The 16,572-nt window shown below is 44.4% G+C and overlaps 4 protein-coding genes across 4 annotated transcripts; 2 read left to right on the top strand and 2 right to left on the bottom strand.

Moving 5' to 3' along the window:
• Window positions 1–1,125: 1,125 nt before the first annotated feature.
• On the bottom strand, window positions 1,126–2,168 carry GLAREA_00257 (uncharacterized protein; the record flags this gene model as incomplete). Its single annotated transcript, XM_008085017.1, has 3 exons — window positions 1,126–1,544; window positions 1,670–1,971; window positions 2,020–2,168. The coding sequence occupies 3 exons, from the start codon at window positions 2,166–2,168 to the stop codon at window positions 1,126–1,128; spliced, it is 870 nt and encodes a 289-aa protein (XP_008083208.1).
• A 364-nt stretch (window positions 2,169–2,532) lies between these two features.
• Window positions 2,533–3,537, top strand: GLAREA_00256 (uncharacterized protein; the record flags this gene model as incomplete). The annotated part of the gene is made up of 3 exons (XM_008085016.1): window positions 2,533–2,544; window positions 2,626–2,699; window positions 2,754–3,537. 3 exons carry the CDS (start codon window positions 2,533–2,535, stop codon window positions 3,535–3,537), a joined length of 870 nt encoding a protein of 289 aa, XP_008083207.1.
• Window positions 3,538–5,005: 1,468 nt separating this feature from the next.
• GLAREA_00255 (POZ) lies at window positions 5,006–5,892 on the top strand (the record flags this gene model as incomplete). Its single annotated transcript, XM_008085015.1, has 2 exons — window positions 5,006–5,136; window positions 5,232–5,892. The coding sequence occupies 2 exons, from the start codon at window positions 5,006–5,008 to the stop codon at window positions 5,890–5,892; spliced, it is 792 nt and encodes a 263-aa protein (XP_008083206.1).
• A 6,489-nt stretch (window positions 5,893–12,381) lies between these two features.
• Window positions 12,382–13,534, bottom strand: GLAREA_00254 (uncharacterized protein; the record flags this gene model as incomplete). Its single annotated transcript, XM_008085014.1, has 2 exons — window positions 12,382–12,990; window positions 13,130–13,534. The coding sequence occupies 2 exons, from the start codon at window positions 13,532–13,534 to the stop codon at window positions 12,382–12,384; spliced, it is 1,014 nt and encodes a 337-aa protein (XP_008083205.1).
• Between the last annotated feature and the right edge of the window lie 3,038 nt (window positions 13,535–16,572).

Raw genomic sequence — 16,572 nt, 5'->3', positions numbered from 1 at the left:
AACAATACCAAAGCTACACTTGAACAGCTCTTTCTGCCATGGTGATGTTCCTTCGCTAGACTTCCTGTCTTGGAGCAGTCCAGTTCTTTGTTCGAAACTCTATAATTTGACGTGCCCGACTCTACTCGCAGATGGCCTCACTGGTATGGGCTTTCGCGGCCGATCCAATGATATGGAATAACGCCATCTCTGTTATCACCACTTGCGTATGCGCTGGTAAAAACCACCACGGATGGCTCACCAGGATCTGGTCATCGCTCTCCAGTGATTCCGCCTGGTCCTAGTACGCCCTCAGTCAGCAGAGCATGAGATAACCAGAAAGCGCTCATGGAGACTCACTAGTTGGGACACTTAAGACGCTCCAGTAGATTGATGGTTGAATGGTAGCATTTTGGCGGCAGTAAGAATTGGTAGAAGGCAGATTTAATATCGTAGGGAGAACTGAAAGGGGGAATTCCATAGATAAAGAGTGCGTGCTGAAAAGCCACAGTGACGTACAAAAGATCAACACCCCGAATAATGTCAATGTATGTAGGGCTCAGAACCATAACTTAAACCAGCGAGAAAGACTTGCAATAACGTCGACTTCTGTTCGGTTAACATCTTGGCAGAATGCGTTCCCAGATTAAATGAAGCAGACACTTCAAACACTTGGATTTGATACAGTGGCAGGTACAGCTCTTACTCGCTTGAAGGAAATCCGAGTGATTTTATCAATTGTTATTTACATCATACAATGAAGCTAATCTGAAAAGAAATATTCAACACCCCAAAATCTCAAGGTGTGCATCCATTATCCTCAATCAAATCTAAGCGCTATCCAAAACCCCATCAACCAACTAACAGTTTCTACTAGGTTTATGAGTTTAAGACGGGTTTCCGGTGCTTGTGCGTCCAGAAAAACCGCTACTTCTGAAACTCCATCCTCGGTCAAAGGTTAGGCGCGGGCTTTGTCAAATTGGTGGCAATTGGCGGATCAAATATCGAACTCTGTAGCTTCCGGCATTCTCCAATTGATCCTTCTAGTCCAGAATATGAATCATCAAAGACCTCCATAAGAGCTTTTCCACCACCATAGCTGCTTCTCCTTCTAATGCGAGGCCCTACTATTCCCGCTCTAGACCACTAGAACGGATTCTGAGGTATGTTTCTCTCGCTCTGGGCATAACACGAGGCACCAACTCGTCCGTGGTGGTGGAATTTGCAACGCAATGGATCATCAGGAGACATACGACCATGCTTCTCCCACGGGCGCCACGCGTCATTCTTCAAAGTGTATTGCCAGGTGATCGAAAAATCGGTGAACAGATCCACGTTGTCTCGCGTCAGAGTGTGTAGCTGAGGGATATGATCTCTGCCAATATTGACGCCTTCTGCATCCGCATCTCCCAGTGTCTCGGAGTCAACGATGAATTTGCCGACGAGTACCTCAACATATAGCTCCCGAAGGAGGGATTTCGCCTTGGTCATGGCGTAGACTCGGTTAATCACCATAGCTATCTTGGTGGGAGAAAAGAGGTTGCTCGCAACTCCAATCTGTATTTCTGCATAGAGTTAGTATGATTTACGTGTCATTGACCATAGAGCCATGGGCTAGATGTATGGACGAATCTCGCCTGCTACCAAGAATAGGAGTTCATAAAAGACAACGAAGTGAAATATTACTTACGGTCCATGACTCGGTTCATTAACTCGTAGATCTCCATTCGTTCAGCCTCAAAATAGATGTTTTGGAGCTCGTGCATTGGAAGATTGGCCGCAACTCGTTTGTGGAAGATCCAAGCTTTCAAGTGGTCGTAGGTGGAAGGACTATCTGCATAGATTACCACGGGTTTCTTTTTCGTACCGTAGCCCTCCAAGTCGATCATTCTTCCGAGCCACTCAGAGGTTGAGACCAGTGTATCCTTTGGGAAACTGAGGATCTTAGTATGGGTTCCGGTCATCACCTGCACGATAGTTCTGTGGGCGGATCTGCAGGTCAGTTTTTGCTAATACTGTCGTTGATTGGATGCAGCTCACGAGTTGTTAACAGTACTAGCTTTGGTTTTTTTGGCCTTTGCTGGACCGGCTATTGCAATATGCGCATTGTGCATTGAGCCGGATACAAGTGTAGGCAAATCTTGGGGATTTTGGTTGGGAAAGTCGGTTTGATTAGAGTTATTATTCATCTTGTGAATATAGCGATTATAGCAATAGCAACGGGGGTGAGAATGTGTGCAGAGACGTTCGAGGCCAGTCCAAAAGGCCCAAAAGTTTCAGAATGCTTTGAAGTCAATAAACAAAAGTGTGTCTGGTCTCGACGCGTGTAGGGGTCCTGGTCGGCTAAAATTTACCCAAGCCAGCCCTTCTGGACTTCAACTTCGCCTCGTTGTCCCAGAAGCTTCTAGCCTTCACACATACTCCAGTATTAGCTCTGCAAAAAATCTTAATCTGGGCTGACCTGTTCGCTACAACAATATATTCAACGGTGGTACCATCGAGTATCATTGACAGGCATCAAACACAGCAGTACAGTGAAAGATGAGATCTACGATGCCGCCAACAGTAAGTTCCTTTTCTTCAGATTCTCATTGTGCTGAGAGTCAACGAGAATATCCTTTTCGCGCGTTTTACTGATCTCACCAGACCCCAAAGACTGAGGACGATGGAATGTCAATGGCACTTGTGCTTGCTATGCCGTCTGAGACGAAGTTGTTCACGTGGGTTTCCTCTTTCTTTTTTACAGTATAAAGGAGCTGATGATTTGATTGTAGTAGCCTGGGTTTTCAGATGTCCACCTTCAAGGTCAGCGAATATCCTAACCAGCGCTTCTATTCCGTCCACAAGAACCTTCTTACGCAGATCGGGGGAAAGTTGAAAAAGCAAGCCAAGGATCTCAGACAAAGCCAACTGATCGAAATTCCCAACGTTGATCCTCAGATCTTTGGCTTCTTGGTGGATTATCTTTACAGAGACACGGTCCAAACTGTCAAGATTGACTCCAACAGCATCGAACAACACACAACACTTACGAATCTCTGTGTCTACTACGCATTCCTTGAACGTATGCAAGTTCGATACAAGTTGCTGAACAAAGTCATGGACAGCATCCAGGACGGGTTTTGCATCACCGGTACAATGCCAGACCCCGAATTTTGTAAGAGTATATTCGCAAATACCACGCCTGACTCCCAACTTCGCAAGTTCGGTGTGGCATGCGCAGCCGCTGGATTCTTACAATCAAATACGACTTCCGAGCAACTTGTCGCATTTCTCAAGGACGAGGAATTTGCTTATGGATTTTTGGATGCTCTTCGCTGGTTGGACCGTGACGTCGACCCTCGGGTCAGAGAAGTAGTTCAAGGTTTGGCTTTTGACGGCAACGAAAACTTTCATGCTGGATTACCACCATGCATCTTTCATATCCATGGACCTGCTCCAAGTGAGAGAAAGGCAAGAGCTACCAAAGATAAGCAACTGGCAAAGATGGAGAGTGGAAAGTCCGCGAATGAAAAGGCAGTGGTTAGAGAGATGGAGAAATGTCATTTGTCTCGTTGATGTCCACAATATATCGCCTGTTGAAGCTCGTTCTGAGATGATTTGATCGTCGCAGAGGCACATCATCTTGCGTACAGTTGGACACATAGCATGCAGTCTCTTGGCTATAAACACTGTGATGCGAAGTGGTTTCGGGGTAGATAAAGATTCTGCGGTTACCTGTATTTGAAATAGATTAAAACTCCGAAGGGCTGAAGTTGCACCGGATTTCTACAAAAAAGATCTCTTTCAGGTCCTGGAAGTTTAGCTTAAGATCATAGATACACGAGTTTCGGATAGCTGAATATAATGATTCATACACTGTTCATCAGTGGGAAGACTTCCAAGTTGAATAAGCGGTGAAAATACGTAAACAGGCGTGGACAGTGCTGTTCTAACCCCCCGAACAACTGTTTCTTGTCCAAGGACCACTTTATTAGCAACCTAATTAATGTTACCGTGGTAATTTGAGCCATCAGACACGGAGTCTAGAGATTCTCGGTGTCTTTGGTTTATGAAATCAATTTTGAATCAATTTAGAGCTATTCTTTCTGTGCAGCTCACGTCAATTATAATATGGCAAGCAAGACACTATCTAGTCTTGCCTTCTGGCAAACCGCCTATATCTTTGAACCACGTTAGCAATATTGGTATGGTAGATACAAGACTGCAGATTAACCACCCTTACAATTTGGTTCGCTATAATGCTGGGGCTTGTGCCGCATTTTTTGGGGCGAAAACATTACGCATTGGGTGTGATAAAGAGCCAGACATGCCTGCTGTCAGTGCCGCACTTCGTGTTCTGGCTGTATAGCCTCAAAGGGATCGAAAGCTTCATAACGATGACAGAACTTGGGCTCTATGACTTAGATTTGGACTGTTGGATCATCCTCAGCTGGTGGATAAGATCACAGTGGGCCGCCCTTCGAGCCTCAAGAGCCCCCTGAAAATGCTGACAGATTCCCTGATGGTGCGGATAGTGTTGATGGGACTAATAGAACTGATCGATGTGATGTTGCATAGTCCTCGATATCCCTTTTGCAAATTAAAGATGTGCAATGCTTGTGGTACCTGTTATATTTGGAAGTCTTTAGCGCAGCACTTCTTATTACACCCCACAGGTAGGTCCAGGACTAGGTGCTCTTTCATCCAGTCTGCCTGACAAAAGTAGGAACTACTACTACGAGATATGCATGATGAGAATAAAACAAGTGTGCGAGGTGAGGTATTGGACTGATCAGTGACCATGTTGTAGAACTATAGAGAAACCGGGTTGCCAGACCGACGTTGTGTTTACTTGGACTCGAACATTAACCGTTCGCCTACCTCTAACATGCCTTACCTGACAGGTTCGCCGAAACCTTTTTGTTGCCAACGCTCCAGCCTGCCATCTACCTCGAAAACACAACGTCCGACTGCAGCGCTTGAATCATCGTTACGCCTAGCATCTCCTTCATACTTAATAGATCGACGAGGCCTGATCCCTATCATGACACCTGTATCAAAGCGGCTTGTCGAAGACTACGAGTCTGAGATGTTGGTCCGCGAACGCTCTAAGCATGTATCCGATTCATCAACGCAAACACAAGAGACCACGGCAGCTGATATATTATCGTCGGAGTAAGTGTTTTATACAGAGAACAAAGCTCGAGAGGGACTGAGATTCTCTCTTGTACATGGAGAACAACCGATTGGACCATGCTGATTGCTACCAGAACACTAGGAAACGAAATTGTTCAGATATACGTGGGGCAAAAAAGGAAACATTTCTCAGTGCACAAGAAGCTAATCTGCGACCGATCAAAATATTTTAACGGCGCTTTCAACAGAGGCTTTATGGAGGCGGGTTCAGGAGAACTATATCTCCCTGAAGATTACAGCGCGGACGCATTCGATCATTTGATCGACTTCATCTACAGAAAAGCGCTTCCCCACTACGAGTTGAACGATTATACCAGATTCGTGGCTCTGTATCACCTGGCACACCAGTTAGGGATGGACGATTTAATGAACGATCTTATTGACGACGTCAGGAAGAAGCACATGGACTACAACTGTTGCTTTGGACCGCGAGCCTCTAAATTAATCTACTCTAATTCCGATTCCGGTAGTAAACTGAGAGCCCTAGCGGCATTCGAGATTGTAGTTGACCTCCACGAAGCTTCATGGCACGAATTTGGCGATACGAAAGAATTCGAAGATAAGTATGCAGAATTCTTCAATGAAGCGCCCGAAGCTGGGGCAGACTTTTTCAGAGCGCAGTGCAGGTACACGCAAGAAGTATGGAATCATACTACTAGAAAAATACCTCATGCGGCGGCCGACGAATGCGATTTTCACATCCATCTAGACGGAAAGGTGTCATGCGCCGATTAGGAAGATCTAGAAGCACTAGTCATGTAGTCTGGGACGGGGTTTCGCTATATCATTCCAGTGAAAAGGTGGCATATGGTGTAACGGATTATATCAAAAGCGGGTGGATAAGAACCGGAACCAAGCAGTATGTATGTTCCTTAAAGTAATATATGTTGCAAACCACCAGTCATGCGGGCGACTGACAAGATTACAGGCTTTGATCTTTTTCTCCGACGTTTGTTAATGGTTTCCTAATAGTTTCATGGTTCAATCGCCGATGGTTTGGGATATATGGTTTCTTTCTGGACAACTAGAGCTCGGGTTTCTCTAATACTGGATCATGTTGGACAAAGCCTTGTCTTAGGAGCGAGTTGTTTGAAATTCGCACGTTAAAAGGACAGTTGGTATGGGTTTGAAATACCCTGCACACAAACAATGGATTTCAAGCAATCTTGTGACGCTTATAAAAATGGTGGATACAGGAAAAGTTAATTTGAATATGCTAAATAGTATGAGCATCACAGGAAGATCATGATGCATGCATGTTGGGGCCAAGGTGTTCACTTCAAAGTTTTACAGTCAAATAATAGAATACTTGAAAGCTCTCACGTCCAGACTTTACATGCTGCAGTTATTTAACATCATGCAAGGTTTCATGGCAGAAGACGCAGAGAAAATACTCTTTTTCTGCAAGTGACAATCAAGTGTAAAGGAGGTACGCGAGACGCGACTAGAGACATCATTGCGCCGATTGGCCGATGACTTGGACCCCGTTCTATACACTGTTATTTTTCAGCCTTGCACACCTATAGACTGCTACTTTTCAGCCTTCTTCCAAGCCTTCTTCCATTACCATCATTGGGACCTCATACATCTTGGGCCACTAAAGAGAGCCGCCACCAGTGGGTGACAAGACTCACGGGCCACCCTGAAATAAGCGAAAATGGTCAAAAACACGAGTAAACAGCCATTATTTTATGAATAACTCAAAAACATTACCATTTTGCCTCCTTAATGACCTTCCCACCGGTTCTAGCTAGTCTTTTACATCTACCTGGCATGTCAGATATGCGGCTTCTTATCTCCTCCAAAGTGATCCTGTCCTATTCCTCCAAAATAACAGCCTTATATTGCTCAAGATTTTCCCACTCCCTACGCCGTATTCTTTGCTTTATAATGTTCCAAATTGCCTCAATTGGATTAAGATCTAGCGATTGAGTAGGATAGTATAAAGACTTAATACCTTCTCGCTCCTTAAGCTGGGTTACTAGGCTAATCTTACGCTTACCGTGGCTAGGATCGCCATCTTCTTGTAGGAGCCATTTAGCCTCTAGTTAGTACTACTCTTTGAGGTTCTTAAGCGTAGATATATACTCTAGAAGTAGACGTTCAACGAAGTACTTTTGGGTCATTGAATTGCCCTTCGGTTTAACCGATTTCTAGTGACCGATAGCCGCGTCCTACTCGATTATCTTTTACTAATATTTATCCTCGGAAAGCTTTTGACTTCGTCGAGGCTTTCGGGGACGTTTAGGAGGTTCTAAAGACTCTTCCTTATCGTAGTAGAACATTAGTAGCCCTTTGGCGTACCAATTAATCCACCCTACCATATAGAGCTTTACGCCCTTCTTTTCACCTCGAATTTGAATATTTTCGGTATCGTAACGGGTTCCTTCTTCTCGTAGAATATAACCCTGAAGGTAAGAAGTAGGATCGAGGTGCCCTTCGTCCGTAAAAACAACCGTTGTCCAAAAATCGGGTAGCTTCTTTTACCGGTGCTCAAAACCGTATTCTGTCCGCTTATCTCTGTTTTTCTTCGAGATCTCTTTCTTTCGATATACCTATTTGTACCTCCTAGTATTCTTAGTGTTCGACTTGACACTCCTTTCGATTATACGAGGGTGGGCATTAATTTCGAAGTGAGTAGCCATCGTTCCGTAGGTCTTGTCTCGAATAGGATTCGTCTTCGGATTTACAAGGTCTTTTGCGAGTGTCGGGGGTACTTTTGGCTTCGGCCCTAGCTTCTAGGTATATCTTCGACTCTTTCTCTTTGCTATATCACCATATAAACCCCTCTCCTTAAGCCAGCGTTGGCCGGCAGTCCTCGATACTCTTTCTTGTTTAGTAATCGTCCTAACACCCTCCCCAGGTTGTCGCGCGTCCCACGCCTTAAAGAACTCAGTTTTCTTTGGCGTACTATATTCACGTCTTTTCTCCTGCTCAATGCGAGTATTAGAACGCGTTTAGTAAGACATTTAGGTTATTGGTTATTTAATTATTAATTATCTAAAAAAGAGAGCGCGTTGAGTTGTTTTGGTCGACCTCGGTTAGAGGTGGCCCGTGAGTCTTGTCACCCACTGGTGCGCCAGGCAAAAAGCGTATTCTCGAGACGACCCCCTTTGATCCTGTTGATAAGTTTTCGACAAACATCACTGATAGATATCTTATCATAGGTACAAAACCAAGTTCTGTAGCTCATTGCTTCAAGCGAGGAAGCTGGATTGCTATCAAGACCATGATCACCCTTTCAAGTCAACGATACAGTAAATTCGAGCTCAAAATCAACAAAGCTAGACCGCACTTGCCGCCAGACATCCTCTTCTTTGGGGTATTTTCCCTTATATGCGAAACCATTCTATAAATGACGATTTCAATCTCCAGAAGCCAGACTCCTCTGCGTCTTAGAGTACTACGAACCTGTACCTCTACTTAGCTAGTTCGTGGTAATAGCACACACACTCCTCAGGGCGGTGTCGACGTAAAAGCTGACTATAGTAGCAGAGACCGCTCAGAGCCTTGGAGCAGTCATTCAAAAGCATACTGGACCGCGGTCTTATGGTAGAACCAAATAAGGCACAGCGTCCGGCAATGCTTAGCGGAAACAATCAAGGATAGAACAACGAAGCTATAAACCACAAGAACAAAAGCGTATAACTTTTCATTGGAACAGACAAGGAATGGCGGCCGTCATAGGGCGTGAGACTAAATGAAAGGCTGTCTTGAGTCAGCAGCAGAAGTGCGAAGCGATATGGAACAGTGGAGAGCAATTGCAGTTTCTTTGCATTCTCTGAGTGCGTGTCGACGAGCTTGAACTATCCTTCCTACATAGTTAGTTTCTGCCAAGGTACTGGCCGCACCACATCATCACAAAACAATGAGGAAGTAGCAGCTGACCTCGAGAACAGTGCCAACCATACCCAAACTTCGAACACTCCGAACATACGTTGGACTAGTGGTTATCTCTATTGGAGCTTTGCAGGACAATAAAATGGCGGCTCAATCCCAGGACTGCGGGCTTCCGAGAGTTTACTCACGGAAAGCATTTAAATCGCACAACTCAACTCTCTCAGGGATATATATAAGGGAATGACTCTCGACAAGGTAAAAAGGTGACGAATGAACTCGAGAAGAGCGTCAAAGAAAATCTGGGTAAATCCAGGGTACCGCTATCGCTATTGGAATTGGGTTTGTAGGCTCATTTCGGCTTCCAACATCCAAGGAAGACTATATTAGCACAGTCTTGTAAGGAATCCCTTATCACTGGGTGAACTTTTGTGGCGGCCTTTCAACAAAGGTATCAAGCGGTTGAATCGGAGGCTTGTGTTCTTCCGCAGAGATGTTGTTCTGGGATCCTTTGAGACTGTTCAACCTTGTTCCATTCCCGGGCCTGTGGGTTTAAGAAAGAACAGCAGACTGTTCAAAGTGTAGAAAAGTCCCATGCACGCTGATAGTTGGAAAAACCATGGGCCTCAAAGCGAAAGTAAGAGTTGCTACTTTCATTGACACTGCTAACTTATATTACAACTACCAGCGTTATCCCACCACTTCTATTCAAGCCAGTAAAGCCGAACAATCTACCTGTATGTAGAGCCAACTGCGAACACCTACTTAGAGCATAGTCGCTTCTATCCTATACCTTTCTTTCTCAAGAGCTAAAGAGAGCCCTATCGATGTACAACTCGCCCTGGAGGTAGACTCATCACACGAAGCGTTGTCGCCTAAATACCTACTAGAAATCGACACACCTCTTTTCGAACCTCTCTTCTTCTCGGTCTTCTCTGCCTCTATCTCGAATTCGGATTTAAACACCTTTTTCTTCAGTCCATACTTTCAAAGAGGTAGGCTTCTAGCTACTCGAGCGACCGACAATATATACCTGCGAGAAGGGAAGACGTACGCGAATGGTTTCAGAAGTATAAGAGACCTTAAGAGATATAAGAATACGTGAAGCATTAAGGATAAGAGGGACAAGTGCTAGAAAGCTAGAAAAGGGGATTATACATTTTGGAGGGCCTTTTCGAGAATTTGGATTTGTACTTAGCCTTGGCTGAGTGTACTCCCGAGTCGGGAGCCTCCGCATTTACCTAGAGCTACCTATACTATGCCGCTTCGCTTTACCAAATTGAATTTGCTGTTCTAACCGGTGGGGAAAGGGTTAGTCACTATCTTACTCCCTGACTCAAAATGTCTTCTTCTTGGTTCTAATAGTACCGTAACACCGCGGGGTTAGGGACCCTAATCTCAGAGATAAATCCTTCTTGAGCTTTAAAGAAGTGCCATCTAAGGGATTTCTAAGGGCTCTTTTGAACGAGTTGTTTTTGACCCCTGGTTTAGAGTTTTGGTTATAACTCCAGAGCTGAAGACAACTTGAATACCCCGTGGGAGATGAGTAGGACTTTCCAACCTCGCAATCCCGCTAAATGGTATAATCTGAAGACTAGTCTTGCTTTTTCTTGTGTCAAGTAACTCGTGTCAACTGTTCCTCTTCAGAAGGCCTATGGAGTTGACAGATGTGTTAAGCTGGAAGCGTTTGAGAAAACTTCAAGAAGAGGCAGGCTGTACGACAATCGATACATTGACAACATATGTAACAGATAAAAGAGTAAGAACGAGATACAAATGGAATGGCTATTACTTGAGGGTACCTTGGTGTTAGAATTACATCTTGACAGCCGCTGTACATAGCTTAAGTACGTCGGATGTGTTTGGTCGAGTACATAGATACTCGTTCGGCAGACTAGCGTTGCATTAATACTTGGTAGTAACCAGCAGCTTCAGCTCAATGAGCTTTCAGAGCCTGAGTTCAAGTTCTTCATAGGCAGTATCGCAACCAAACTCCATAGTTGGTCAGTAAAACACTGTAAGTCTCAAGGTTCTCGATGTACGTGAGAGTTGCACATAAATTACCATGTTTCTCGATATCATGATGACCTCCAGTTTGTTGGGTACGGTATATGTCCTCGTCTGTTCTTTTCTGTCTTATCAATATATCCTAGAATTCTTAGTCTTTCTAGGTGTATTTCAGTTTATACAAAACTCTGACCGAACGAGTTATCCAGGGAGTCCCATCATACAGTTCTATCAGCTGAGGATGTTACTTGTTGAGCAACAGGGATGGAGATGTCAGTCATCATAGAACATAATCATGGTTATGGAAGACTTGTTCATTTGCCAGATTTTTATTTGGATTATGTTACACCATTGATACCAAAGAGATAGAAACAATAGCATCTGTAACTGAACCTTCAGGGAAAGATCCTGATCCAAAGCTAATGTACAGAGATGTTGGGAAAGGAAAAGAAGAGAGATACAAAAGAAATGTAAACGGAAATTACAAAAGAAAGACTTGAAGCATATCCAAAGTAACCACGAGCCCGAGCAACACGTTTTCCAAAATATATCCTGCAGTTGCTAGTCCTTAGAACAGCTGAGAAAAGTCGAAAAAGTTAGAGCGACTTAGATGTAACCGACTCGCGAGGCCTTTCCAACCTTAAAAAGTTGCTCTGCCACAGCTTATAGGAAGAAACGCCGGCCGGGTACGCTGATATACATGATTTTACATGGTCCAGATTTTATTGATCCGCGCCGTGCTCTTCCGCTCTTTATAGATTCAGTCGGAATCTCGTAGATGTGACCGACTCGCGAGGCCGTTTCAACCTTGAAAAGCTGCTCTGCCACCACCGGAGTCGGAAACAGCGACGGGTATTTGGATAATGTGGTTGGTTCTATATAACCTGTCCTCGTTGTCTTGGTCTCCGTTGCGGTCGCTATTCGAAGCTTAATAGATTGCTCTCCCACAACTACAGTAGGAAGAAACGCCGGCCAGATTCGCTGATATACATGATTTTACATGGCCCGGATTCTGATTAACTGCGTTGTGCTCTTTACCCTTCCAAGATAGTTAGGAACGACTTGTATGTGATCGATTCGTGAGGGATTTCTAAGCTTAAGATGTTGCGCTGTCACAGCCGGGGTTGGAAAGAGTGCTCGAGGATTTCGATGATGCGGTTGATTCTGCAGCATTCTTAGCTTTAGTTGTCATCGTCGTGCTTGCTGGTTCATGCATAGAAAGTGGCGCAACGATGTTGTTCGCTCCTTCCACGTGAAGTCTTGGCACTCTTTCAATTTGGTGGTTTCTCTTTCTTAGGCTCCCCATCCTCCTCAACATCATCCGGAGTCAAATCTTCAAATTCAAACATGCTCTCGTTCCACTGGTCAGCACAATAACAGTCATTGAAAACTCCCAACGCTAGCAAGATCGCCGTTCATGACACCAAGTGCCTGAGAGGTTTGACGCATTGAAGGATTGCGTAATTCCCATGGAAGCTCTGGAAGTACGACTCTTTGAAGTTCCCGAGGGGTTGGATCAAGCATTGAAGGATTAGGTAATTCCGATACTGGAGCCTCTGGAAGTATGACTCTCTGACTCAAGTGTTGTGTCTTGGAGCTTCCAATTTCCTGAGAGGTTGATTGTAGCATTGTAGGATCGCGATATTCCCATGTTGGAGCCTCTGGAAGTACAACTCTTTGAATTGCGCGTTGTCTTTTGAAACTCTCCTTCCCACGATCCATAGCAACAAGAGGATTACGAGGAGGTCCAGGAGTGCGAAAAGGAAGGCATGTAGACCTATAAGTCTCTGGACCAAAGTTTCCACAGGTGTACCAAGCGTCTTTTGATGTCATAAACTGAGGTGATATACCGTGACTATATACTATCTCACGTTCGCAGGTATCACAGAACAGTGTCTCCTCTTCTTCCCTCTCACGTTTGGCATCACCACAGAATCTGTTGATAACGTCGAAGGGAACTGGAACCTCTCCACCAATGATGTTGAGCGTCTAGCAGGGATGTCAGCAAACTCTCACTGTCTTGGTGCTTGTCAGAACTTACAGATCAGGCTCTCTCGCTAAACGATAACGTATGTGAGACGAAAGGAAAGAGGCCATGCTCTTGCTTTTTGACGCTGTAATTTCTCACAACAGGTTGATGCCCTCCCTCATCAGCAGATTGATGCTCTGCAGCCTCTGCCTTCTCATCTTGCTGGAATTGCTCGTATTTTGCTTCATATACGCTCCCTTGTTCCGCTACGTCACTGTATTGTGATCCATCGGAATCGGCAGAATCCCCATTGGTAGTAGCGACAGGCATAATAGGGGAAGGAGGATTGTAGGAAGACGAGTTTGCAATGTCGGGCATTCCGCCTAGTGCAAATTGCAGAGTATAACTCCAAGGTACAGATATAGAGGATGGCTGAGGTCTCCGATGAACGAAGTTAATGCGGGATGTTGTAGAGCCCAAAGGGCTAGGAGGTCTCCAACCTAAACATTGAATGTCGTGATAAGATCCTTCTTCTGGGAAAGCTCCTCTAGTCGAATGATCCATAGCGAGTGTGAGGAAGTGTCAGTTAGGGTGGTAGGTAGCAGAAAGGAGGCAAGATCGATTATGTAGGATTGTAGGGTTGAGCTGCTCGAGAATATGAATTCGTTCAGCGGTGAGAGAGCCTGTTTACAGATCGCGAATCAGTAATTGGTCCTCTGAAGTGCTTGACGATGAAAGCTCTTTGCAGCACGAGGTTGGAGGCCTCGTACACGTTAAAAAGTGTATGAGAGTGGAAGATCTTCCACGTTAACAAGAACAAACCTTGCGATCTCTGCAGCTTGGCGTGTTTGGTGGGGGTTGGATGTTCACAACTTACTGAATGGGTCGGTTTCTGAAAGTTGGACTTACTTCAAATATATCGAAGCGTTTGAGATTAGGTACAGAACCTCAGTTGTTGATAGATTGGAGACTGCACAGATGATACTGAAGGCGTACTTGGAGGCAACGGAGGAAAGGCGGACGTTGCTATCACGGGCTTGCTTGGAGTCTCTGCGACAGCCACCGGCTTTACCGCAGGCTTTGATGGTTCTGAAAATTCAAGAATGCCTGGCTGTGTTCGCTTCCCACTGTGTGGTGACTATGGAGAGAGGAAGGTATCCCGTGGATGTGAAAACAATCGTTGCAATTCCAAAATGGTGAGATTTCCAAGGGATTGAAAGGGTTTGAAGTAAATATAGGGCATGGTGACCTTAAAATTCAATTGCCTGAGAAACGGAACGCCGGTCAGCCGAAATAATGAGAAGTGAATAGGAGGGGCCCTCATCTCGCTTAACATAAGCAACTTGTACACTTATCCTCAATTGACATGTATCTTAGAATAGACAATTAAGAATCTATAGCACTTGAAAATAAAAATAGTAAATGAGTGAAAATTATTCTCCAAATCAAACAAGGTTGTTGTTGTCTTGTAAATCTAGCATAATGAGAAGGAGAATATGTCACGAGAATTCGACAAAACTGAAGTGATAAGCAGATTTAAGATTCAGTTTTAATGAATTTTTCGAAGTCTCAGAAAAACCAGAATCTAATTTGAGAATGTAATGTTTTGAGTCTAGATAACAAAGAAAAATTGAAGATTTGGATTTCATTATTGCTTCAGAGTCTTACACAAAGTTACTAGATTTGAAAATTGCTCTTCAAGATCCGAAAACAGTTTTTAGCGGCTTCAGTTGAATCAAAACTCAACCTGATAGAAGCTTTAGATATTTAGACAAAAGGTATTGTAAGTTTAAGATATAGTGTTATAAGTCTAGATAAGACGAAGTTGAGGCTTTTGAAAGGATTGGGAAAGTTTCCTTGAGTCAATCAATCTGACTGTGAAATAAACTTATTTTAAGTTACATGTTTATGTCATAAGCCTGAATAACACGCATAGATTTCATCAAGAAGCATTAAACAATAGACGGCTGTTAATTTAATTAGAATGTTACATAGAGTCACATCAAAGTGAAAATTGAACGCGATTAAAAGAATTAGATACCAAGTGTTGCGCCATGTACTTTCAAACAACATCTCAGCAGTAATACGCTATTTGAATGGGGATAACTATAATAAACCAGGCACATAGTGGAATGCGGCTATTTGAAACAGAAATAACACTTAAAAAAGAATCCAAGAAATCAACCGGACGAACCATTTAAAATTAAAAATGAAGTCACTGCAGGATGAAAGTGAAGCTCCGATGGGCATTCATTGAAACTCGAACTGATTGCTTATGGATTTGAAAAGTGTTGCCGGTTGGTGACCTTCAGCCCCCCACCCAAAAGAATTGTCGGGTGTGGAAATTATGCATCGGTTGGTGTTCACTTCTACATGAGTTTAGAAAACTATGGAGGCAATATAAGTTGTATAATATGCAGTCAATATGAGCATTGCTATGCTAAATGGATCATTGTATTGCCATCATTTCTTCGCACGTCAACAAGTCAGTCTGAGAAATGTACGTTAACCGAAATCTGCGCCCCTTTCCAATGAATATCCCAAGCCAAACCCCCACAAACTCGCATGCTTTCCCTTACATACACGCAAACACTCCAATTCAAAAATCAAGTTCCTCCAAATCCTGTACCATGCGCTGTACCTCGAACCCATCCAACCAACAATTCCCTCTCACAGATCGGCACTCCTTCTACGTTACAATTGGTACATCAACCTCTTTCCGCCTAGACAGTACATTCTAAAGACTGTTCCCAAAAGCGCGAAACTTCCCCTGGGCACCCAATTCGGCAACTCTCAGCGGCCCAAGCCAAAACACCTTAGACGAGCTTTTTTCTTGTATTCGGGAAGACAAGTGTGGCTGTACGCAAACAACGGACGGCCGGCAATATGAATCGTGGATTTCCTGGAACTAAGACCGAAGAAAGTAACAGTTACTCGATAATGGCGGCGATAGCTACCAACCGATAGTGTCGGGCTCTACCAACCGTTAAACCCTAGCTCCGGACAAACCGATTTCAGGGTGATAGCTATCGACCAAATAGGAGACGATAGCTATCGAGTGAACAGGAGACGATAGTTACCGACCAAATAGGAGACGGTAGCTATCGACCAAATAAGAGACGAGAGCGCCGCGTCAAGAAGGTAAAGCAGCTACTGCGGAGTATATCGTAAGTCAGTAAACACAGAATGCATGTTTTCGTCCATTTACTGATCTTCCAAAAGCGGCAGACACACCTCAACACACAACCAGCTAGCCTACCAGCCACGACAATGCTTCCCGTTCCGAACCACCAGAACGCTGGATTTTCTGGCGCCCACCTCTCTGCCCAAGCCTGCCAATATTGTGCATGGCCGAGACAGCTGGCTGTCTAGTGTCTGTCATCTCGATTACCACTTATCTCTAAGCCCCGATAACTTTGACTTTCGGGCCTCCGTTATCGAGCATGGTTTCCCATGGGATTACCCCGCCGCGGAAGTTCTGTCGGCGGCGTAGTCAGTAGCGAAGTTATCGTTACTATTTTCTCATGGGATGTCGTCCTCGCCTATTAAGTAGGCCTTTCCCTTCGCTACATGTTGACAATCACTGACTCTGCTTTAGAGCC

Source organism: Glarea lozoyensis (assembly GCF_000409485.1).
Source record: "Glarea lozoyensis ATCC 20868 chromosome Unknown GLAREA3, whole genome shotgun sequence".
In the NCBI taxonomy this organism is placed as follows: Eukaryota; Fungi; Ascomycota; class Leotiomycetes; order Helotiales; family Helotiaceae; genus Glarea; species Glarea lozoyensis.
This window is presented reverse-complemented; position numbering and strand designations above follow the sequence as displayed.